Source organism: Danio rerio, chromosome 19 (genome assembly GCF_049306965.1).
Source record: "Danio rerio strain Tuebingen ecotype United States chromosome 19, GRCz12tu, whole genome shotgun sequence".
Classification (NCBI taxonomy): domain Eukaryota; kingdom Metazoa; phylum Chordata; class Actinopteri; order Cypriniformes; family Danionidae; genus Danio; species Danio rerio.
This window is the reverse complement of record NC_133194.1, coordinates 22,461,517-22,486,441: the sequence shown is the minus strand read 5'-3', so window position 1 is coordinate 22,486,441 and position 24,925 is coordinate 22,461,517. Positions and strand designations below refer to the sequence as shown.

Here is a 24,925-nt window from a genome sequence, read left to right as displayed (position 1 = left end):
TATTAGTCAATGAGACCCAATGCCTCTAAAATGATATCATAGGTAGAATATATTTTGAAAAGATGAATGCATCTGCTGCGGCAATCAGTTCTCTCTTTAGTCACCTGAAAACTGCACAACTTTGGGTGAGCAACCCCATATTGGCCAAACTTCTTGTGCAGAGCTGCAGTCTAGGCACTGGAGGCTGAAGAATGCTGGACGTCCATTGTGTTCAGGCTGGCCCACGGGATCAATGCAAAGATTTGTCTCTCACTAGGGTCTTTTAGGAATGAGTCTCATGCTCTTCACTCCTCCATGACTACCACAGCATCTGCTCAGGGTATGGCCTGGTCCAGGACTATGGAGACCTCTAGAAGTCCTCTATGATTGGCATCATCTCTTTGTATGTGTTGTCCTTGAGGTCCTCGATGGTTGGCATCATCTCTTCACAGGTCTTAGATCATATCGATGGCACTGCACTATCTCGGGATGAGTATTCACAGGTGGATATAAACTCACCAGCCATTTTTTTTAGGTACAACTTACTAGTACCGGGTTAGACCCCCTTTTGCCTTCAGAACTGCCTTAATTCTTCATGGTATAGATTCAACAAGGTACTGGAAAAACTCCTCAGAGATTTTGGTTTATATTTACAGCATCAGCAGTAGCTCCAGATTTGTTCCACCACATCCTAAAGGTGCTCTATTGGATTGAGAGCCATTTGAGTACAGTGAACTCCTTGTCATGTTCAAGAAACCAGTTTGAGATGATTTACGCTTAAACATGACATGGCGCGTTATCCTGCTGGAAGTAGCCATCAGAAAATGAGTACACTGTGGTTATAAAGGAATAGACATGCTCAGCAACAGTACTCGGGTGGGCTGTGGCGTTGACACAATGTTCAATTGGTACTAATAGGCCCAAAGTTTGCCAGGAAAATATGCATAATATGAAATCGAGACTCATCAGTCCAGGCAACATTTTTTCCAATCTTCTATTGTCCAATTTTGGTTAGCCTGTGTGAATTGTTTCCTGTTCTTAGCTGACAGGAGTGGCACCCAGTGTGGTCTTCTGCTGCCCATCTGCCTCAAGGTTCGACGTGTTGTGCAATCAGAGATGCTCTTCTGCATACCTCGCTTGTTGTTGAGTGGTTATTTGAGTAAATGTTGCCTTTCTATCAGCTGGAACCAGTCTGGCCATTCTCCTCTGACCTCTGGCATCAACAGGGCATTTGTGCCCACAGAACTGCCGCTCACTAGATATTTTCTCTTTTTTGGACCATTCTCTGTAAACCATAGAGATGGTTGTGCATGAAAATCCAAGTAGATCAGCAGTTTCTGAAATACTCAGACCAGCCCATCTGGCACCAACAACACATTGAAAGTCAATTAAATCACCTTTCTTCACCATTCTGATGCTCGGTTTGAACTGCAGCAGATCATCTTTACCATGTCTACATGCCTAAATGCAGTAATGAGTTGCTGCTAAGTCATTGGCTAATTAGAAATTTGCGTTAACGAGCAATGGGACGGGTGTTCCTAGTAAAGTTGCCGGTGAGTGTATGTCTATGAGCTGAACAGTGTGATCTGTTTTAAGGCACGTCTCATGTTGCTTTCATAGCCTAGGTGGAATTAGCCAAAAGCTAACTGTGAGGTGAAATGATCTATATAGTACCAACACCAACACAAATGCCATAGCAGACCGAACACCGATTTGTATCAGACCGAATTACATTCAATGGTGTGAACTGAAAGAGGCAACTCAATGCTATGTGATAATATCTGTTGAACATAGTGTACAGTACACTGTGTTACACCAGCTATTTAATTTGGTAGGTGTACGTGGTTTACAATGTGTCAGTGTATGTCAGTTTTGTCGGGTTAGTCAAAAAATCAGTTCAGCTGCACACTGGAAAGCGCGACAATAATTTTACGCCACTGGTAACAGCCAATTTTACTTATCAATCACAAGGGGAAGCCATGAGAGAAACTAGCATAATGTTACTTTATAAGTGATAGTATTGTTAACTTCTGTGTAAACATACACACTACTGAATACTATAGTAGTTTACTTCTAGGAAATGACCTCAGCAGATCAAATGAACACTAAAGACAAAAGAATAGCTAAACATGTACAATAAGGAGATGGTAGTATTGTGGAAGGCGGTGTTGCATTTCAGCAATCCAATAATGTGATGCGAAGCTTACTTAATCCTGCAGGGTAATCTTTTGCATTTTTTACTCAGCATGTCGATGGAGTGTGTGTTGTGTCGTAACTTTTTTTCTCTGTGTTTGTTCAGCTATGCAGCAGGTGTTGGATAACCTGGGCGAGTTGCCCTCCACCACCGGGGCTAAAGACATTGACCTCATCTTTCTCAAAGGCATCATGGAGAGTCCCATTGTCCGCTCGCTGGCCAAGGTAAAGCACAAACAGGTTTCACTCTTCCAGATTTAATTGCTAATGAGGTAAACGCATGTCATTTGTGGGTGAGACCAGTGGTGTAATGTATCAAAAAACTCAAGGTTCGAATTACATTACGATTTTTGAGTCACAGATCATTTTTTGGATTCGCAAAAAAGGGGAGATAAATGTCATTTGCTTTCCATTTATACAAAACTATTACTGCAAAAACCATTGGTTTTACAAAACAGAACTTAGAACCTGTAATTTTAATAAAAACATAAATCAAGAAAGAACTAGCTGAAAAATAGGAAAATATTCATTACGAAAAATGTTCTTTGCTACTGTTGCTGATAATGCTAAATATAGAAATCTAACATCTTGTAGAACATATCATATTTATTTTCAATGAATGATTGAACAATTCACATATAAAACTTCATGTTTCATTATAGGTAGATCATTTTTGAAAACCTATTCAGTGACATAATTTTGATGGTTGTTTGTCGCCACCTATTGCTTACACAATGTAATTGCTACAACAATCACCATGTTAAGTTCCTTCAAATGGTGATTTTAATCTTTACCATAAACATCAGTGTTTATATCTGAACTATAAACTGTTATCCCAGATTAAAGGAATAGTTCCCCCAAAATGAAAATTACCTCACTGTATTCTCTCTGTCATGTGTTTTTTTCAAAACCTTGCTTCTGTTAAACACAAAAAAAGTTATTCTGAAGGATGCCGGTTGATCGTACTTATTGACTACTTATTCACTTCCACGAACATGCTTCACTTGTTGATTCCAATGCTAATGAGGTGAACACATGTCATTTGTGACTGATTAAAGTAATAGTTCACCCAAAAGAACACAAATAAGTTATTCTGAAGGATGCCAGTTAATGGTGCTCACAAGATTTCAAAAACCATGGAAGTCAATGGGTTGTATCAACAAACATCCTTCAACACAAGAAAGAAACTTTTATTTGAAAGGTAAGTAAATGATTCCAGAGATGTCATTTTTGGGTGAACTATCACTTTAAGATTGAATTATATGAACAATTATTGGGTATTAAACTTGTGTCACTCACTATGGACACAAAGAAAGTCACATAGTCTCTTTCATGTTATGCTGATTCGTGTTTAACTCAGAGAGGTGCTACTAGGCAGAATTATAAATCTGCCCTCATGTTTGCACTGATGAAATGAGATGTTTGTGTTCAGGCTCATGAGCGTTTGGAGGATGTGAAGCTGGAAGCAGTGCAGGAGAATAACGTTGAGCTTGTGACTGACATTCTGGGTGACATCAGTGGTCTGAGTGTGCGAGATGACAGCGCTGCTGAGCTCTCCAAAATCCTGCAGGAGCCCCATTTTCAGGTGCAATGTTTTCTTGTACCCTTGTCTTGTCTCATCTTATCCCATTACATATTGTTTCATCCCATCTCATTTAATTTCATCTTGTCTCATCTCATCAATTGTCTTCTCATCTAGTTTCATCTGTATTCTTCTCATCTCATCTGATCTGATCTCGTCTCATGTCATCGTTCGTTTCATCTCATCCCCTCAATCTCCTCATTTGATCTCCAACTTTCTTTTCCTGTCTCATCTTGTACCTCTTCTTTTTTTTATCTCATGTCAATATTTATCTCCTCGTTTCAATGCATTTGTATGTTGCTTTCTGGTCTCATTGCCATGAAGGTATTTCTTGGATGCTGACATGGCAATAACAATAAACAACCTTCAGGTTCTTCCCATCTCATGTAGCTCCATTGAATCTCGCAGTAAATTCTTTACTTGTCTCATCTTGACATTATCATGCCTTCTCTTGACACTTCTTATCTTGTATCCTCTAGTCTCATTTGATCTCATCTTATAAATTCTCATTCTTCTTGTTTAATCACACAACTTATCTTCTCATTTTACTACGTCTTGTCTCATATTTTGTCTGTTTCTCTCATTTCATGTCCTTTCATATCTTCTCCTTTAGTCTCACTGTGAACGTCCTCATCTAGACTTGTCTGATAATGTCATTAGACGTTTTTCATTTTAACTCATACCACCTCATACCTTCTTTTTACATCCTCATACAGTCTTTTTGCCTTATTTTGAACTTTTGATCTACTCTCAACCTTCCATGATTGTGCCTTTTAATTTTTGTTGTATTTCTTTCTTCAACACATTTTTTTTCTACAGTATTTTATTCTCCTTATCTGCTTTTTTGCAGTCTCTTTTGGAGGCCCATGACATGGTGGCATCAAAATGCTATGAAGCCCCGGCCCCTCCTGAACTGACCAATGATGCGGCAGTAAATAATGCTCTAATGCAGGCTGATGCGGTCAGGATGATTGGGATTCGCAAGAAAGCTGGAGAACCTCTGGTGGGTTTGTGTCAGTCAATATCCAGTCTGAATATCCACGGATTTAAATGTGTTATTTGCCACAATGAGCCACGTTTTGATAAATAACCTGTTGTATCATCAAATAAGCTATGCATGAGATACAATGATAATTTTATGAACATATGATTCCACATTTACACAGTCACAGCAGAACATTCATGTAATAGGGGCCACTATGAAAAGAAAACACCACAGGTCATTTTGGCAGATTTTTAAAACAGTACATTGGCACTATTGTCTTTACTGTGTCATATAGCAACAACACCATAATTTATATAATTAAATAAAAAGTTATATTTAGTCTTGTGCAATCATTATATGTAGTCATATAAGAATGCAATAAAAATAACTTATCATGTTGTACAGTATAGGTGTATGTTTCTGTTCATACTGTATGCAAAACATTTTTATGGATACAAACAGTTGAAGTCAGAATTATTAGCCCCCTGTTTATTTTTTTCCTCTATTTCTGTTTAAAGGTGAGCAGATTTTTTTCAACACATTTCTAAACATAATAGTTTTAATAACTCATTTCTAATAAATGATTTATTTGATCTTTGCCATGATGACAGTACATACTATTTTACTAGATATTTTTAAGACACTAGTATTGAGCTTGAAGTGATATTTAAAGGCTTAACTAGGTTAATTAGGTTAACTAGTCAGGTTAGGGTAATTAGGCAAATTATTATATAATGATGGTTTGGGCGAGGTTGTGGCGCAGTAGGTAATGCTGTCGCCTCACAGCAAGAAGGTCGCTGGGTCGCTGGTTAGAACCTCAGCTGAGGAGTTTGCATGTTCTCCATGCCTTCGTGTGGGTTTTCTCCGGGTGCTCCAGTTTCCCCCACAGTCCAAAGACATGCTGCAGGTGAATTGGGTAGGCTAAATTGTCCATAGTGTATGAGGGTGACAGGCCCAGACGACAGGAATGTGTAAAAAAAAGTCGTTATTATATGGACAAGTCTAAAATGGCTTGTTCCAAAGAGCCGACCCCGCAACCATACGGGACTAAGGCCAAAGAAGAAGAAGATTGCATAACGATGGTTTGTTCTGCAAATTGTTGAAACAATTATAGCTTAAAGCGGCTAATAATTTTGACCTTAAAATGGTGTTTTAAAAAAATGCTTTTATTCTAAAAATATTATCAGACATACTATGAAAATTTTCTTGCTCTGTTAAACATCGTTTGGGACATATATTGGGACGTATAAAAGAACAAAAAATTCAAAGGAGGGCTAATAATTCTGACTTCAATTGTATCTCAGAATACAAACTTGTTTTTGCTCTGTTTCTGTGTTTAAGTGTTTGTGTATGCAGCCAATTTTATCTTAAAACTTGTGGCCCATTTAGCTTAACCAATCCCTCTTACATAAAATTACCCTTTTTACCCCAAAATCATGATTTCTTATTAAATTAAATGTTTATATTTGAAAGACGAGATGTAATGATTCACTTGACTCTCAATGCGATACAATTCATGATATTAATCTCACGATACACGGGTTTATTATGATTTTTTTAACAAATTTATTTGAGATAGATTTGCGGAGAATAAGTTAAACAAAATTAAGACACCCTTTTTTTTTCTCAAATGCAAAAAAACATTTGTTTGTTTTTTACTAATTAAAATATTTTGCATTGACTGAATTACAATTTTAAAACAAAATCCCAATAAAAAGTAAATAATACGAAATACTAAAAGAAGACTCTTTAATATAAACAAACTAAAACTTTGTGCTGCTAAATTACAAATGTAAAATTAATTTCAAACAAAAAATGAACAATACATGTTAAAGAAGGCTCTTTAATACAAACAAACTAAAACTGTGACTGTGCTGGGATTTGACATATTTATTACTGAAAATACTATGAAATATTCCTTGCTTGGTTAAACATAGTTTGGGAAACATTTGAAAAGGTAAAAGCAAAGAAACAGGAGGGCTAATAATTTAACTGTACTGATTTAACTGTACAAGATCTAATGGTAATTTTATAAACACATGATTTCATATTTAAACAAAGTATAAGGTTTCTTTTCATGTGAAAAGTGCACTTGTTTTAAAATTATGGGAGTTGGAATACTTTCACAGTAAAACATTTAGGTGAAATGGGCCAATATAAAAACAAATATCACAGAACATTTTGGCAGATCTTTTACAGTAAATTGACATCATTGTCTTTTACATTTTTTTATGGATGCATATCTCTGAATATAAACATATTTTCGCTCAGTTTCTGTGTATAAGTGTTTGTGTGTGCAGCCCATTTTAACTTAAAATTGTGGCCCATTTTAGCTTAACCAGCCCTTTCTACACACAATGACCTTCTACACACAATGACAAAACATCATGATTAATAAATAAATTTAGTTTCTATTTGAAAGAGGATGCCAAAATATTTTTAATAATAAGCCTTTGGTTTGATTGTAAGTTTAATTATATATGCTTCTAAAATGTTTATTAGTGATAAATTAATTTTAATATGTCAGACTGACTTACCTTTCAAATTCTCTGACAAGTAACTTTATGACTGCCCAACTGCAAGTGTTGAAGTAGCTATGCAAGGTTGTTGTGATTGGCATTACTTAAACCTAAAGAGTTATGATGCTACAACCAGTTTTTTGGGCCATTTTTAATATTTTGCCCATATTTATTTGTCGTATCTCAGGGTGTGACCTTCCGAATGGACAAGGGTGACCTAGTGATTGCTCGCATCCTCCACGGAGGGCTGATTGACAGGCAGGGGCTTCTGCACGTGGGTGACATCATTAAGGAAGTGAACGGGAAGGACGTTGGCACTAATCCCACTGAGCTACAGGAGATGCTCAAAGAATGTAGTGGAGGAATAACACTCAAAATATTACCCAGTTACAGAGACGCTCCAGCACCACCACAGGTACGCATAAAATAATAACCATACATGCAACTGGTTGTAAGATCCTTTTAATGTTTGATAGAAGTCTTGTTTGCTCACCAATGTATTAGGTAAAATATGAATGAGTTATTAATGAGTATATCTGAGCAACTGTGACCCTGGACCACAAAACCAGTGTGAGCGTCACTTTAAGCTAAATATAGCTAAATATACAAGCTTTCCATAAATAATAATAATAATAATAATAATGACGATGATGATGATAATAATAATAATAATATTAATAATAACAATTGTAATAACAATGATGATGATGATGGTGATAATAATAATAATAATTATAATAATAATTATAATTATAATGATAAGAACAACAACAACAATAATAATAATAATAAAATAATAATGATATTAATAATATTGATGATGATGATGATAATAATAATAATAATAATAATAATAATAATAATAATAATAATAATAATAAGAACAATAATAATAATAATAATAATAATAAAATAATAATATTGATGATGATAATAATAATGTTGACAATAATAATAATAATGATGATGATGATGATGATGATGATGATGATGATGATAATAATAACAATAATAATAATAATAGTAATATTAACGTTGATGATAATAATAATAATAATAATCATGATGATGATGATAATAATAATAATAATCATGATGATGATGATAATAATAATAATTATAATAATAATAATAATAATAATGTTGATAATAATAATAATAATAATGTTGATAATAATTATAATAATAATAATGATAATAATAATAATATTAATAATAATGATGATGATGATGATGATAATAATAATGATGATGATGATGATGATGATGATGATGATGATAATGCAATTTTCTAAAACCCAAAGCGCTACAACAACAAAGAAATCAAACATGCAACAAAATACAAGGATTCAACACAGAAAAACAAAATATAAAACACATTAAGATTTGTTTATAGATAGGACAATATTTGGCCCAGATACATCTATACGAAATCAGCTATATATGGGCAAGGTAAATAAATAAATTGAAGAATAAATGGATGAATGAATGAATGAATGAATGAATGAATGAATGAAATAGTCTAAATGAAGTGCTTAGTAATGCACGTTGCTAATGAAAAATTTTGATATATTTACAGTAAATAAACAAAATAATTTTATGGAGCATGATCTTAACTTGGTATTCTACTGCTTTTCATAAAAGAAAATCTAGAATGACCAATAAAATGTATTTTTGAATGGGTCAAAAATAGATCAATATACAGTGCTCAGTATAGTTGACTATACCCCATTTAAAAGACCCACCCTCCACTGACAGATTTTGCCCCATACATGAGCTCATTTGTTCTATTTTGACTGCTATTCCATCATAAATTGTGACAATAACTCAGTGAAGAAGGCTTTAATTTGAGACCAAGTGGAATCCTCTGTTGGGTTATGAAAGTAAAGTCCTCTTTCACTACTGACCTATTGTATTGTTGTTAAAAAGAGAAAACATTTTACAAGTAACTTTTATTCCAAATCTTGGACCTTCTTTACAAAACAAAAAAGAATCAATAAAAAGGTGTGAAGCACCAATTGCAGCCTATATTAAATACTAATCTGGCTGTTGTTATCCATTCAATTTCAATGTAACTTTTTTTACAAGAGCAAAATCCCAAAAAATTGTGAAGCTCTAAATTATTATTGCTTATTTGTTTATTCAAATAACCAAATTCTAACTGAGGAAAGTTGAATGTGCTGACCAGACTGTTATTTGCCTCATAAATTACAAATAAGCTACAGTTTTTAATAAAAAAAAATTTATGAAACCCATTTTTCTTTTAATGATAAATCATGTAATAAATTAGTATTTTAAAGTATGTTTTTTCTACATTTTGAAGGAAATGTTTTGGTACATCAAAATGTTTGGTTCTGGTGACCATCAGACAAGCTATTTAAACAAAAACAGTGCTTAAAATGTCATTAAACTGCAGTATTTAAACCTCTTAATTAAATAGAAAATGAGGTAAATAACCTCAAAAAGGTCCACATTTTGAGAAAAAAACAACCACCGATTTCACCAGACTGGCTATGAGGCGGACCTGGTATGGGTATGGTTCTTGTGGTCAGTTTAATGGCTCATTTCAAAATATCCACCCACCAAATTCCCTCCAAACCCACTTATTAAACACATTTATATTATATTTTAAATAGAACTGCATAGGGAGTGATCTACATTTTCATACCATTTATGCAGTTCATATATATATATATATATATATATATATATATATATATATATATATATATATATATATATATATATATATATATATATATATATATATATATATATATATATATATATATATATATATATATATATTTAAGACATATTGTGTGCATGCCGAAGCATTAGACCTCGATATTCAGCTTGCATTTGGCCATTTGTGAAATCCCATGATGCTTTGTTGTAAAAAAAGATCCCTGAGAGCCATATTAATAACACTCCACATGCTATCTAGGGCAAGACATGCACACACGCAAAAATCTCATTACATGGCTCCTGGTGATTTCTCCGTATCTCACATCTCACCCTCTGTGCACATAATGTATTTAAGGGGCTTTAGAAAGGAATTCTGTTAATAGCATTAATATTTTTGTTATGATTTAATACGTAAAAACATGTGACACTGGGACCTAAAACAATACTTCTTGTCATCGTCCAAAAAAGCAATGGGTAAGTTTATGTAAATATTATATCATCCCCTCATCCTCGGTGCTTAAAATCCTGGAGATTTGCAATGGAAATTCAGTCAGTATGCTTAATATCTAGTCTAATTTGAGTTTATGTAAAGTTAAGGATATCTGAATCCAAACTGCCCTTACGAAAACAAAACCAAAAAAACATGATCCCAGATGGGATTTATTAGCAACCGCCCCCCCCCCAAAAGTAAATAAATATCTTCTTTTTTTCTTTGAATGAAGGAAACAGACTTTTAGCATCGGTCCCACTTTATATTAAGTGGCCTTAACTAATATGTACTTACACAGGAATTAATAGTTTGTTACAATGTACTTATTGTATAAATACATGTATTTACTGTGTACTTATGCTTGATTAAATACATGTATGTAATTACATCTGTAATTAACTTTTGTAATTACATTTGTAAATACACTGTTGACCATCCCTTACACCTTAACCCTCCCTTAAACCTACCCATGCCACCAAACCTGTCCATAACCCAACCTCTATCCCAACTCAAAAGCACCACAAGTGTTCTCAAATACATTATAAACACAGTAAGTACATTGTATTTATTTTTTGATGCAAGTACATAGTAGTTAAGGACACTTAATGTAAAGTGGGACCCATTTAAGTTTAAAAACTAATCCTAATGAGTACTGTGAACTTAATCCATTTAAGTGCACAAAGCAATTTGAGCACAGTAAAACCCAATAAATGAAGAGAACTCAAACCAACTGAGAACTGTAAAACCCAAAACCGTTTGAGGAAACCGATTGCTACAAACCATTTGAGTTAAAAAAAAACGAATCTGAGTTCTGTGAACTTACTCCATTTAAGTTGAAGTTATGAGGTATTTAATTAACTCATTACCTTCAACACTGAGTTCAAGCTCTTTTCAAATGAGTCAAATTAACTTTCAGTAAATTTTGAGTAAACTACATTCATTTCATTGGATAAACTTGACTGTTGGGTTTTACAGTGCATGAACCCTTAGTAGAAATGAATTATTTGTTCATTTTGTTTTTCTGTTTTTACCTACTGAAATGATGAAGTCCTCTTATTCTCTGTGTCAGTAAAAGAAGGAAATACATAAAGCATCAATTATGGATCATTTTATGTTGTACTAATGCTAAAAAATGTAAAACTGGAATACAGTATGTAATTGCATTACTAACATTAAAATTATGAAACTAAAATTATCAATTTGTTTCAAATTAAGTCACTTAAATGAAAACGATTAGAACTATTGTGTTAGCTCTGGGAATTACCAGCAACACTTTTCCAAGTGTTTGCTTTTTAATATACCTGGAATTTCTACTGAGCTGGGTAAAACTGCATTTGCTTATTGTGCACCTTGGGCATGGAATAAGTTGCAAAAAGACTTGAAACTAAATAAAATTGTGTCTTTCTGTAAATTTAAAAGCATCATAAAGAGAGCTGTATTGGAAGCATGCGATTTTTTTTTTTTTTTTTTTTTTTTTTTTTTTTTTTTTTTTTTTTGAGTGGACTGATGAAATGTTGTTATGTGGGGTTTATGTATTTTAAAATGTTTTACTGTCAGGGTGTCTGCGGAGTCTTAAAAACTATACAAAATTGATAAATCAATTTAGAGAAATTTAAGGCCCTTATAAAGTATTAAAAAGTCTTAAATGCTATTTACAAGATATTAAATTCGGTATTAGTATGCTAAAGTATACCTGAATTTAATCTTTGAATATTGGGATGCTGTGTAGTTCATGAAATAAAAAAAATCCTGCTAGATTTGACGACACGCTGCTTTGTTTACTGCAGTAACCAGGGAAACACAGGTATTCCTGCTAGATTAACATTTTTATTCAGTATATATAGTTTTTATTTCTAGGATTTGTTTCTCGTAATCAGTATAGTAAAATACTGCAAGTTAAAATATCACCAATGTTACTGGTTGAAACCTGAAGTGGTGATGAGGTCTTAAAATGTATGCAAAGAGTTTTACAAAAGGTCTTAAAAGGTATTGAATTTTAACCTCTGCTTCCTGTATATACCCTTGAGACTTGCTGGTTAAATAATGGTAAAACTAAAATTAAAAATAGAAATTTTCTCATAAATGTGATTATTTGATAATTGGAGGTGTGCATTATTAGTGATCATATACTTATCATTGCTGTCTAGTGTTTGGTCTAATCTCACCTGTTTTATTTCTCCCAGGTGTATGTGAAGCCGCATTTTGACTACAATCCAGCCAGCGATAATCTAATTCCATGCAGAGAAGCAGGACTTGCTTTCAAACGGGGGGATATTCTGCAGATTGTCAACCGAGAAGATCCCAACTGGTGGCAGGTCTGATTATTGAGCATGGCTTTTACTGACTCATTTGTGTTGGGTTTGGTTTTATTTTACTAACTATATTCTTTTAACTGACAGGCATGTCATTTAGCAGAAGGAGGCACTGGGCTGATTCCCAGTCAGTTTCTAGAGGAAAAGAGGAAAGCATTTGTTCCTAGAGACCTGGATGGAGCAGGTAATGCTCGTCAACACACTGCGGTCACCAAAACAGAAAAGATTTTTGATATATGATATGCCATGTAATTTTATGATTTGCAGAATTAACAAGTTAATTGGTGAAAACTATGGTATTTATTTTTTGTGACGCACTATAGTTCATGTATGTATGTTTAAACCATAGATTCCATAAGCTTTTATTTGGCTTTAATAATTCACATGAACAGTGGCTACAAGTCTACAGAAAATACAACCATAGTACCATCTAGTGGACACATGTAGCATTACATTACACAAAAAACTTTTTGCTCACTCAATTTTTTTCTCTTTTTGTAGGAATCTTATGTGGAACAATGACTGGTAAAAAGAAGAAAAAGATGATGTACCTTACTGCCAAAAATGCAGGTGAGCAGATAGAAAACACTCTAATATTAAGTAGTATTATTATTATTATTATTATTATTATGGTAATAGTAATAAAATAAATAATGACTGGAGTAATCATTTAATTTGAAGCTACATACAATAAGAAAGCAGTTGTTTCAACTTTTAATAAATATTTTTCTATTTATGTATTTATATTTCTGTTTAAGGGAGAAAAGGTTTTTCAACTCATTTCTAAACATAATCTTTTTAATAGCTCATTTCTAATAACTGATTTATTTTATCTTTGTCATGATGACAGTAAATATTATTTTACTAGATCTTCTTCAAGACGCTTCTTTACAGCTTAAAGTGACATTTAAAGGCTTAACTGGGTTAATTAGATTAACTAGGCAGGTTAAGGTAATTAGGCAAGTTATTGTATACTGATGGTTTGTTCTGTAGACTATCGGAAAAAAGTTAGCTTAAAACGGACTAATAATTTTTACCTTGAAATGGTTTTTAAAAAATTAAAAACTGCTTTTATTCTAGCCGAAATAAAACAAAGACTTTCTACAGAAGAAAAAATATTATCAGATATGCTCAGAGATACAATAATTCTAACTTTAACTGTATATGTACAGTGTGTGTATTTTTTAATTTTTTTGTATTTTATCATTAATTCTTTTATTCATTCATTTTCTTGTCGGCTTAGTCCCTTTATTAATCCTCGGTCGCCACAGCGGAATGAACCGCCAACTTATCCAGCAAGTTTTTACGCAGCAGATGCCCTTCCAGCCGCAACCCATCTCTGGGAAACATCCACACACACATTCACACATATCACTCATACACTACGGACAATTTAGCCTACCCAATTCACCTGTACCACATGTCTTTGGATTGTGGGAGAAACCCACGTGAAGGCAGGGAGAACATGCAAACTCCACACAGAAACGCCAACTGAGCCGAGGTTTAAACCAGCGACCCAGCGACCTTCTTGCTGTGAGGCGACAGCACTACCTACTGCACCACTGCCTCGCCCTATATTAATAACATTTAAAGTTTATTTGCTGTCATTTATAAGTTAAATTACAAGTTTGCCTTTGTTAAATTAAAAATAGGCTTTCATTTCCTTTTTCTTTTTAGTGCAATTTAAAAAAGCATAATATTTTTTCTTACTTTTAAACAGTGGTACATCATGATTTTTCACAGAAATAACATTCATAAAAATAAGAGATGTCACTTAGGCACCAAATTAGAATGAATAAGTGATAACTGATAGAAGCTCAGGTTTACCATCCTCACAGCAATAAAAAATACATTTTAAAATATATTACAAATAGAAAAAGAGTATTTTCAGATTGTAATAATATGTTACTATCAATGGTTTTGCTATATTATCAAATAAAATCAACTGTGGTGAGCTATTAGAGGACCTTTTTTGAAATTAAAAAATCTAAATGCCATGTTTTAGAGCATATAGAGAGAGTCTGTGTCTGTGAGTGCATAATATATACATAGTAGGATATTATTATTTTTTGTTTAATATATCTGGTTATCTGCAAGGTCTTAAAGTCTTAAAATGTCTTGTAGCTCAAAAGCTAAATTTTAGGCCTTAAAAAGTCTTAAATCTACTGAAATGTTGTTGTAGGTCTTTAATCTTTTTTAAACAGGTCTTAATATGTCTTGTTCATGTATAGCTACCCAATCTAGCCAATAACATACAATCACCAACAATCCCAATTTCAATAAAACTTTTATCCTTTTATTTAAAAATGGCATTTAATCACTGTCCTTACTGTAACTTTTGCTTAAAATTTCTCCATTTATTTACTGCTGAGGATTTTGACCTGACCTTTATTTTTTATTATTAAATTATTATTATTATTATTATTTTTATTATTATTATTATTATTATTATTATTATTATTATTGTAGACTGAAGTAATTGACAGCAATGTTTTGTTCTATTTTTGGTAAGGGTTATAGGGTTTGTAAATGAATATATTTGAAAATTAATTTTAAAAATTATTCAAACAAAATTCTTTTTCTTCTTAATATTGTGTTATTAAATTTATAAAATTTTAATTCAATTATGAGTGTGTATGGATGTTCCCCAGAACTAGATTGCAGCTGAAAGGACATTCGTTGTGTAAAACATATGCTGGATAAGTTAAAGGTTCATTCCGCTGTGGCGACCCCTGATTAATATAGGGTCTAAGCTGAAGGAAAATAAATAAATAAATGAATGAAGGAACGAATATGCACCCTTTAACCCATTCTAAATAAATCTATTGTGTCTGCTCTCGTATCTGGTTATACCGCAGAGTTTGACCGTCACGAGCTTCAGATTTATGAAGAGGTAGCTCGTATGCCACCGTTTCAGAGGAAAACCCTCATTCTGATTGGAGCGCAGGGAGTGGGCCGCCGCAGCCTGAAAAACAGACTAGTTGTACTGCATCCCACCCGCTTTGGCACCACTGTACCACGTGAGTAGCTCAAAATACACAAAGAAAATATCAAAAAACAGAGCAAAATAACCCTTAATCTTGTTTGTATTGTCTCAATATCTCAGACACATCTCGACGGCCGCGCAATGACGAGCGAGATGGTCAGTCGTACAGATTTGTGACCCGTCTTGAGATGGAAACTGACATCAAATTGGGACGGTACCTGGAACACGGAGAGTACGACGGAAACCTCTATGGTACTAAAATTGACTCCATCCATGAGGTGGTGAACACTGGACGCACATGTATCCTGGACGTCAACCCTCAGGTGAAAATCTCTTAAAATCAGACATTCAGCTGAGAAAATATTAGATAATATAATGAATAGTTCTTAGTAGGGTGACGCGGTGGCGCAGTAGGTAGTGCTGTCACCTCACAGCAAGAAGGTGATTCGAGACTTGGCTGGGTCAGTTGGTATTTCTGTGTGGAGTTAGTATGTTCTCCCCGCGTTCCCGTGGGTTTTCTCCGGGTGCTACGGTTTGCACCACAGACATACGGTACAGGTGAATTGGGTAGGCTAAATTGTCTGTAGTGTATGAGTGTGTGTGGATGTTTCCTAGAGATGGGTTGCAGCTGGAAGGGCAATTGCTGCGTAAAACATGTGCTGGATAAGTTAGTGGTTCATTCCGCAGTGGCGACCCCTGATTGATAAAGGTACTTAGCCAAAAAGAAAATGAATAAGTGAAGTTTATTCATAAACTAATTTCGAGAGGAGCACGTGATTATGATTGAACACGGCTGGTTCTGGATTAGCATGCATGATCCACCAATCAGGCCATTCCTAACCACTATAAAGAGCCAGGGTTTTCTCACTACAGTCATCTTCGATTTGAAGAATCCCCCCTTCCACCCCTACCTTTTCACCTTTCCCTCCATAGGGCAGCACGGTGGCCCAGTGACTAGCACTGTCGCCTCACAGCAAGAACGTCACCAGTTCTAGTCCTTCAACAGGCCGGTGGTCGTTTCTGTGTGTAGTTTGCATGTTCTACCCGTGCTTGCGTGGGTTTTCCCCGGGTCTTCCGGTTTCCTCCCACATTCCAAAAACATGCACAACAAGTAAATTGATAAATCTAAATTTGCAATTCAGGTAATCTTATAACGCAGCATATCTTGTAATAGCATTAAATTTTTAGTCATCAGCTCTTATCAAGGGGGAGTTGTCGAGATCTACCTGAGCTCAAGGCTCCCCTCTCTTCCTCCAAACGGGAGGGAGCCCAGGGCTCAAGAACCTTCGAGCTCAGGGCTCTCTCCCCGGACAGCATGCCAAACTTGCTTATAATCAATCATCAGCTAAGTGTGAACTCTTGAAATGAATGAGTTGTTAGTAGTTTCAGGTCTGAAAAACTTTTATTCATCGAGGATGCATTAAAGCACATGTGTCAAGGCAAGTTTTTGGAGGGCCGCAGCTCTGCACAGTTTAGTTTTAACCCCATTTAAACACACCAGATCAAACTAATAGAGTCCTTCGGGCTAGTTTAAAACATACAGGTAATGCAAAGTTCAGATTTTAGCCCAGATTTAGATTCGCCAGGTTTTGAGAAATCGCAGACAGTTATCGAATCACAGGCAAATCGGTGCTCGTTAACTTTAGTGACAATCACACAGTGTAAACTATCAAAGACACGATCTGAGAGAATCGCCAATGAGTTGCAGACTCCAATCAGATATTTTTCATGCTAAATATCTGGAGCTGTTGGTGATTCAAAATCATGCCATGCGAAATGTGTTCTGATTAAAAATGAAATCTGTGATTACCTACAGTCAATGAGAGAGCAGCATCCACTAGTATGGGTATCTGCAGGTCAGCAGGAGGCTAGGGAAGAAGTTAAGGGCTTCTTTTTTGTATGTTTGGACCCAAGAAATGAAGGAAAAATTGATGGAAATTTGACAGGAGCAGTGTGTTTGACGTGTCATCTGAGACATACCACAACCGGGTGGAAAAAAAGAAAAAAGTTTGATTGAAATTGCCTTTAAAGCCCAGGTGAGTAAAATAAGTATTTTCTACCCTACTAAATGCTTCTTTCTCATTATGTAGTTAATAACAGAGATATACTAGGCCTTCGTGACATTCCGTTGTTTCCATGTCACTTTTTGCGGTTGTGAGACATAGTTTGCAGACCGAGACAAAGTTGTCTTGGCGATTCTTCCTATGAGGTCATGCAGTATGAACCTCCTGTCGCCGATCAATCTTGCAGTGTAAACACAGCAGCATCGGAATGCTGCCCCAGATAGTCATGCAGTGTGAAAACATCTGTGACACGACTACTTTGAAAATCATGCAGTCTGAACTTGGCTTAAGTGTGTTGAAGCAGGGTTGGAACTAAACTCTGCAAAACTGCAGCCCTCGAGGACCTGGCTTTGACACCTGTGCTTTAAAGTGATAAAAAGTGACAAAGACATTTACAGTTTTTCTAAGTGACTTTGGTGCATTTCTCACAACACTATTTGCATTTGCACAACAGTTAATGCTTTTCTTAAAACAATTAGTACAAACTGTAAAACCTAGCTAATATCCTGCAAAAGCCTGTCACTAGCTTAAAATGGAGAGCTCTTTCCTAAAAAGCAAGTATTCATGTCAATGAAATGTCAGTGTCATCAAGACGAAAAGTCCTGACACTGTTTATGAACAAGATAGTCAAATGACTTTGTCATGTTTTCATCATGACGTTTTTTTCAAATGCAAAAAGTCCACTGAAAATGCTCAAAACAGCATTATATACTGTTTGCACAGATATTTGAAAACTACTGTAAAGTTAGACATACAAGACACAGAATATGTGTTTCACTTTTTTACTGCATTTGCTCTTTGCAATTCTAATTTATTCACAGTATTGTGCAAAAGAATAAATACACCCTTATTTACAACAAACATAAACTCCCTTTGGGAAGAACTGTGCACAACTGTAAACAATAATTCAGCACATATTGGAACTGAACCTACAACATACATAGGTCTGTAAATCATTCATCAAACTGTTCAATTTAGAAGACATTTTTAGGAAAAAAAGATTTATTTATATTTTATAAAATTTGCTAGACAGATTTTGACAACTGGTTCATCATTTTTGTATGTAATGACTCAAGTAATAAAATGAGGACTATTAGTTTTACATGGAATGATTATTCAGCATTCACAAGTTTAGTTAATTTTGACTGACATGACAGAAGCGAATGATAATGTTATGAAACAGCAGAGAGTTGCATGAAAGCATTTGATGCATGTCCAAAAGCATTTGCAATTTGTTGGAAAGAATGAGAAACTGCTACTATGATGTGCACAAATGACTAATTGTTTTGAGAAATGCATTAACTGTTGTGCAAATGTAAATAGTGTTGTGAGAAATGCACCAAAGCAACTGAGAAAAACAAAATGTAGCACATTATGAAAAGTTTTGTTTGCTACACAACTGAAAACGTACTAGATATAATAGAGTTTTTCACTCAGAGGTGTAGTATTATAAAGTACTGGAATTTTTTCTAACTGGTGAATGACAAAATCTAGTGGGTTGTCTACTGTCATCTTTAAGGTGTGCGCCTTCATGTTTCAGGAGGTGTGGCTTTGGATGACAGGGGTGGGACTGTGTTTCAAAGATATCATACTAACTGGTTATCATTTTGGCAGATTTATGCAGCACAGCTGTTTGTAGCAATAAAAATAGCAATAAATGTTTGTTGAACACTGAAGGTGCTTAACATGAAATAGATGGATGGATGAATGGATGGATGTGGAAACAATGAAGAGAGAGAACACACTGTGCATTTTAGCTTAGCATTAGTATTGGCTTCTAGTTAGCCAATATTGTCTTAAATTGTGCAAATAACTTCATCTGTTATATGACAAGGTTTTGGCTTTGGATTGAATTCCCTCTTCATTTTGGAAAAAAACATTTATGTGTTGTGAAAAGTGGCAGTTTTGGACATAAGATAATCAAAACCAAAACCAAAAATACAACAAAGCACCTAATGTATCACCATAATAACAAAGGTTCTCTTTGGACTATTTAATGTTGATGCATCCAGCCCGTAAGATGTGTTTAATGCTTTTTGTGTATTATATGTCATGTAATGTTGTGTTATCCTACATAAAATGCATAAAACATGTTTTAACCATCACATGATAGAACTAGATAGCACTTGCACTCCAATACAGATATATTTAAAAAAACAGGAAGTGAGCACATGGTGGTGGAAACAGGTTTTTTACAGAGTGGGGAAACTATGATGTAGGCCACTTTATAGGCTGATCATGAATTAGCAATACACTGGTTTCCTCTTTTGTGCTTTCTTTGATAGTTACGATAACACATGACTGCTACTGTGATAGAGAGACACCTGTGTGCCACCTCACTCTGCACAAACTTGTTGTAGTACAAAATAAAAACGGCAGGTTCTAGTTTTTAAATTGTCAGTTTACTCAGATGTTGCCACAAATGTTTGTAATAATCCAAACTTATTCATATCATTTGCGGCATCTATTCGTCTGTTCGTTCATTCATTCATTCATTCATTCATTTATTCATTCATTTGTTCGTTCGTTCATTTATTTGTTCATTTATTCATCCATTCATTTATTCAGTCATTCACTTATTTATTCATTTAAACATTCATTTATTTATTAATTCATTTATTGTAACATTAGTTTATTTACTCATTTAATCATTCGTTAATTAACTCATTTATTCATTAATTCATTCATCCTTTTTATTCATTCATTCATTCCTTTATTAATTTACTTATTCATTTATTCAGTCATTTATTCTTTCATTCATGTATTCATTCATTCAGTCATTAATTTATTCTTTCATTCATTCATTCATTCATTCATCCATTTATGAATTCATTTAATCATTCATTCATTATTTGGGTAATTCATTTATTTGTTTAATAATTTACTCATTTATTCATTTATTAATTTATCCGTAATTGATTCATTCATTTAGTCATTCATCTATTTGTTCATTTATTTATTTATGTATTCATCTATTTATTTATTCATTCAGTCATTCATTTATTTATTAATTTAAAATTCATTTATTTATTGATTCATTTTAAGATTAGTTTATTAACTCATTCATTCATTCATTCATTCATACATTCATTTGTTCATTTATTCATTCATTTATTAATTAATTCATTCATTTGTTAATTTATTCTTTCATATATTCACATATTCATCCATTCATTCAATCATTAATCCATTCATTCATTCATTCATTTTTTAAGCATTCATTCATTATATGGGTAATTTATTCGTTCATTTGATCAATTACTCATTCATTCATTTATTCATTCATCCAATTTTACATTCATTTATTTGTTCATTTATTCATTTAAACATTTATTTATTTATTCATTTATTTATTCATGTGAACATTCATTTGTTTATTTATTTATTTTAACATTTCTCACTTACGTAAAACTTTTTATTGAGCATCAAATTAATCTCTCCACATTGTGGCTACCATTGAAGGTCAGAAGAGTATAACCAATTTTAACCGCTAATTGAGTAAATAAACACAACCTTTACATAAACACACCACAAACTAGGTCAGTTTATCAGTCAACATCACATGAACACTTAGGGACTCCACATGAGAAGCAGTGTTGAAGTTCTTCCATGAGTTCACAAAATGATAAATACAAAAATTTTGTTTGACATATTAAAGCCTTGTTTCCCAGTACTGTGTTGCAGCTCAAAAGGCATTCGCTGTGTAAAACATATGCTGCATAAGTTGGTGGTTCATTCCACTGTGGCGACCCCGTTGAATAAAGTGACTAACCCGAAGGAAAATGAATGTATAGTATAGCCTTTCATTATGATCATGAGTTACCTTAAACACATTTACCTGTAAGTTTTAAACAAGCCTGAAGGACTCCATTAGTTTAATCAAGTGTGTTTAATGAGGGTTAAAGCTAAACTGCGCAGAGCTGTGGCCCTCCAGGTACTGAGTTTGGCACCTGTGCTATTGTGTGTAATGATCAAAATCCATTCTGTGCATGGAAATGCCTTTTTTTATTTGTGCTTCCTACAAGTCAACTCTTTGTACATGCTCTCTCCTCAGGCTCTGAAGCTGTTAAAAACACCAGAGTTCATGCCGTATGTCGTGTTCATTGCAGCGCCAGAGTTCGACACGCTGAAGGATATGCACAAAGCTGTGGTGGATGCAGGACTGACCACCAAACAACTCGCAGTGAGTTATTCTGAAACTTCCTCCAGGTCTGCTATTTTAAAGCTAAACTAGATCTCGAAATGAGTTGCATTGGTGTTGGGTTATGGGTTAAAACCAGCCACACAACATATGCTATTTGTGGTGGCAGCACATCCTGATACCATTTCCTACTTGGTGAGATGTGTTACAAACCTGCTTCAACATTTATGCCTGCCGTGGTTTCTAATGAGTCACATACTACTAGGCTACTTCACTAGAATAACATGGTTTTAAACAACCTATGTATGACACAACATTTACTTTAAGGAGAAGAACCACCAAAATGTCTATATTGCAACAGAAACCAAACTGTTAAACATATTCTTGTTGAATGCCCCATTTCTAATGTTATCAGACAACAATATTTATCTGGAGACTTTAAAGGAAATATTTTTAAATGTGAAGCCATCTAAAATTGTACAAATTTTATCAAAAGGAAACCTCAAAAAAATGTTTTAGATTTTTATCTTATATATTATCATTATTGTTATTTATGTATTTTACCTTGGACATTATTTATTGCTGTTGATTACTAATGTTAAAATATTTTTATAATTATAGAAAATTGGTATTTATAAAACGTGATAAACTTGATCTATTTTCTTTTTGCCATGACATAGCCATAGAAGCTGAAATGGCAATAAAATTAAAACTCTCTCTCTCTCTCTCTCTCTCTCTCTCTCTCTCTCTCTCTCTCTCTCTCTCTCTCTCTCTCTCTCTCTCTCTCTCTCTCTCTCTCCCTATGTATGACACAATGTAGCTTTTCCTTTTTGCTACTTTAATTTGCTGCTAAATTTAAAATCAAGTAACAACAATTTAATACATAAGTATGCTAATAGTTGACAATTAACCTGATATAGGAGTGTTGTGAGAACTTCAAAAACTCTTACCAAAAATAGAGGGGTGTGTGACTTCTTACATTTTTTAGTAAAGGCTACCATGTGCTTGATCTGAGAGAATTATTTTATTGCAGTGCTACATTTTTTGCAGTTTTGTACATTGACAAAGATAACAAACAAATAAAAAAAGTAAAAAGAGAATTAAAATGTACCCCTGGGGTATTCATAATTTTGGCCTTGATTGGATGTACAGGTCTATTACCATACACAATATTGTATGTGTAGATAAACAAACTTGCCAATTTAAATATAAATCAAATATGTTGTTAAACAAATGAGTGTATGTGTGTATAAATAGTGTTGACTGGCGTTCAAAACAGCCTATCATAATGGTCAGACCAATTATTTTGATTTAAGTTGTTTGGGTACTATGCCTTCTACAAACTATATTATTACATTAAACATACACTCACCGGCCACTTTATTAGGTTCACTCTACTAGTACCAGGTTGGACCCCCTTTTGCCTTCAGAACTGCCTTAATACGTCATGGCATCGATTGAACCAGGTACTCAAAATATTCCTCAGAGATTTTGGTCCATATTAACATGATAGCATCACACAGTTGCTGCAGATTTGTCAGCTGCACATCCATTATGCGAATCTCCCATTCCACCACATCCCAAAGATTCTCCATTTGATTGAGATCCGGTGACTGTGGAGGCCATTTGAGTAAAGTGAACTCATTTTCATGTCAAGGAAAGCAGTTTGAGATGATTTGAGATGACATGGTCAGCAACAATACTCAGATAGGTTGTGGCATTGAACCGATGCTCAATTGGTACGTATGGGCTCAAAGTGTGCTATGAAAATATCCTCCACACCATTACACCACCACCACAAGCCATTGATACAAGTCAGGATGAAGCCATGCTTTCATGTTGGTGATGCCAAGTTCTGACTCTACCCTCAGAATGGTGCAGCAGAAATCGAGACTTACAAGACCAGGAAACGTTTTTCCAATCTTCTATTGTCCAATTTTGGTGAGCCTATGTGAATTGTAGCCTCAGTTTCCTGTTCTTAGCTGGCAGGAGTGGCACCCAGTGTGGTCTTCTGCTGCCTTAGCCCATCTACCTCAAGGTTGGACGTGTTGTGCATTCAGAGATGCTCTCCTGCAAACCTCTTTTATAACGAGTGGATATTTGAGTTACTGTTGCCTTTCTATCAGCTTAAACCAGTCTGACCATTCTCCTCTGACCTCTGGCATCAACAAGGCATTCGCACACACAGAACTGCTGCTCACAGGACATTTTCTCTTTTTCAGACCATTCTCAGTAAATTCTATGAGATGATTGTGTGTGAAAATCCCAGTAGATCAGCAGTTTCTGAAATACTCAGACCAGCCCATCTGGCACCAACAACCATGCCACATTCAAAGTCGCTTAAATCACATTTCTTCCCCCTTCTGATGCTTGGTTTGAACTGCAACAGATCATCTTGACCATATCTACATGCCTAAAGAGTCTCTGCCATGTGATTGACTGATAAGAAATGTGCTTTAAAAAACAGCTTGACAGATGTACCTAATAAATTGACCGTTGAGTGTATATTTAATTGAAAAGCAAGTTCACCCCAAAATAAAAATTCTGTCATCATCCATCCATCCATCCATCCATCCATCCGTCCTCCACTAGTGCCAAACCTGTTTGAGTTTCTTTTTTCCGAAGATATGATATACTGGGAAAAATACTTTTGTGTGCACATACTGCTTATTTGTAAGATAAACCAAAGTTTTTTTTTTTTTACTACGGATATGGCTTCTTTTAAGTGACTGAGTGTAGTTAAGTGACTAAACTTCAGTGAATGGAGCATTTGGTTCGATATTTTATTGGTCGAAGTCTTGCTCCGTGCAGATACAGTGGGCTTTATTTGAAGTGGATCAAAAGTTTTCCAAATTGTCCTAAGAATGAGTGTTGTTCAATAGTTTGTGCAAGGTGATGATCCACTTCAAACGTTGACTACTGTATATGTGCCCTAGTAAAGTCACATGCCACTTTAAATCCAAGCTTCGTATTACTATTACTTACTC

General features: G+C 34.4%; 1 protein-coding gene across 4 annotated transcripts in view; it reads left to right on the top strand.

The window, feature by feature from the left end:
- pals2b (protein associated with LIN7 2, MAGUK p55 family member b) overlaps positions 1-24,925 on the top strand; it is a 349,623-nt gene that overhangs the window by 322,409 nt on the left and 2,289 nt on the right. For 3 of the 4 annotated variants that reach the window (XM_068215053.1, XM_005170013.6, NM_001044777.1), the window contains 10 exons: positions 2,279-2,397; positions 3,605-3,757; positions 4,605-4,757; positions 7,446-7,673; positions 12,620-12,751; positions 12,836-12,932; positions 13,250-13,318; positions 15,607-15,768; positions 15,855-16,057; positions 21,852-21,980. In XM_068215053.1, the coding sequence (XP_068071154.1) occupies positions 2,279-2,397; positions 3,605-3,757; positions 4,605-4,757; positions 7,446-7,673; positions 12,620-12,751; positions 12,836-12,932; positions 13,250-13,318; positions 15,607-15,768; positions 15,855-16,057; positions 21,852-21,980 (1,445 nt within the window). Of the gene's footprint in view, positions 1-514; positions 2,200-2,278; positions 2,398-3,604; positions 3,758-4,604; positions 4,758-7,445; positions 7,674-12,619; positions 12,752-12,835; positions 12,933-13,249; positions 13,319-15,606; positions 15,769-15,854; positions 16,058-21,851; positions 21,981-24,925 lie in introns of all 4 variants that reach the window. The other variant, XM_021468024.3, reaches the window with a different exon arrangement.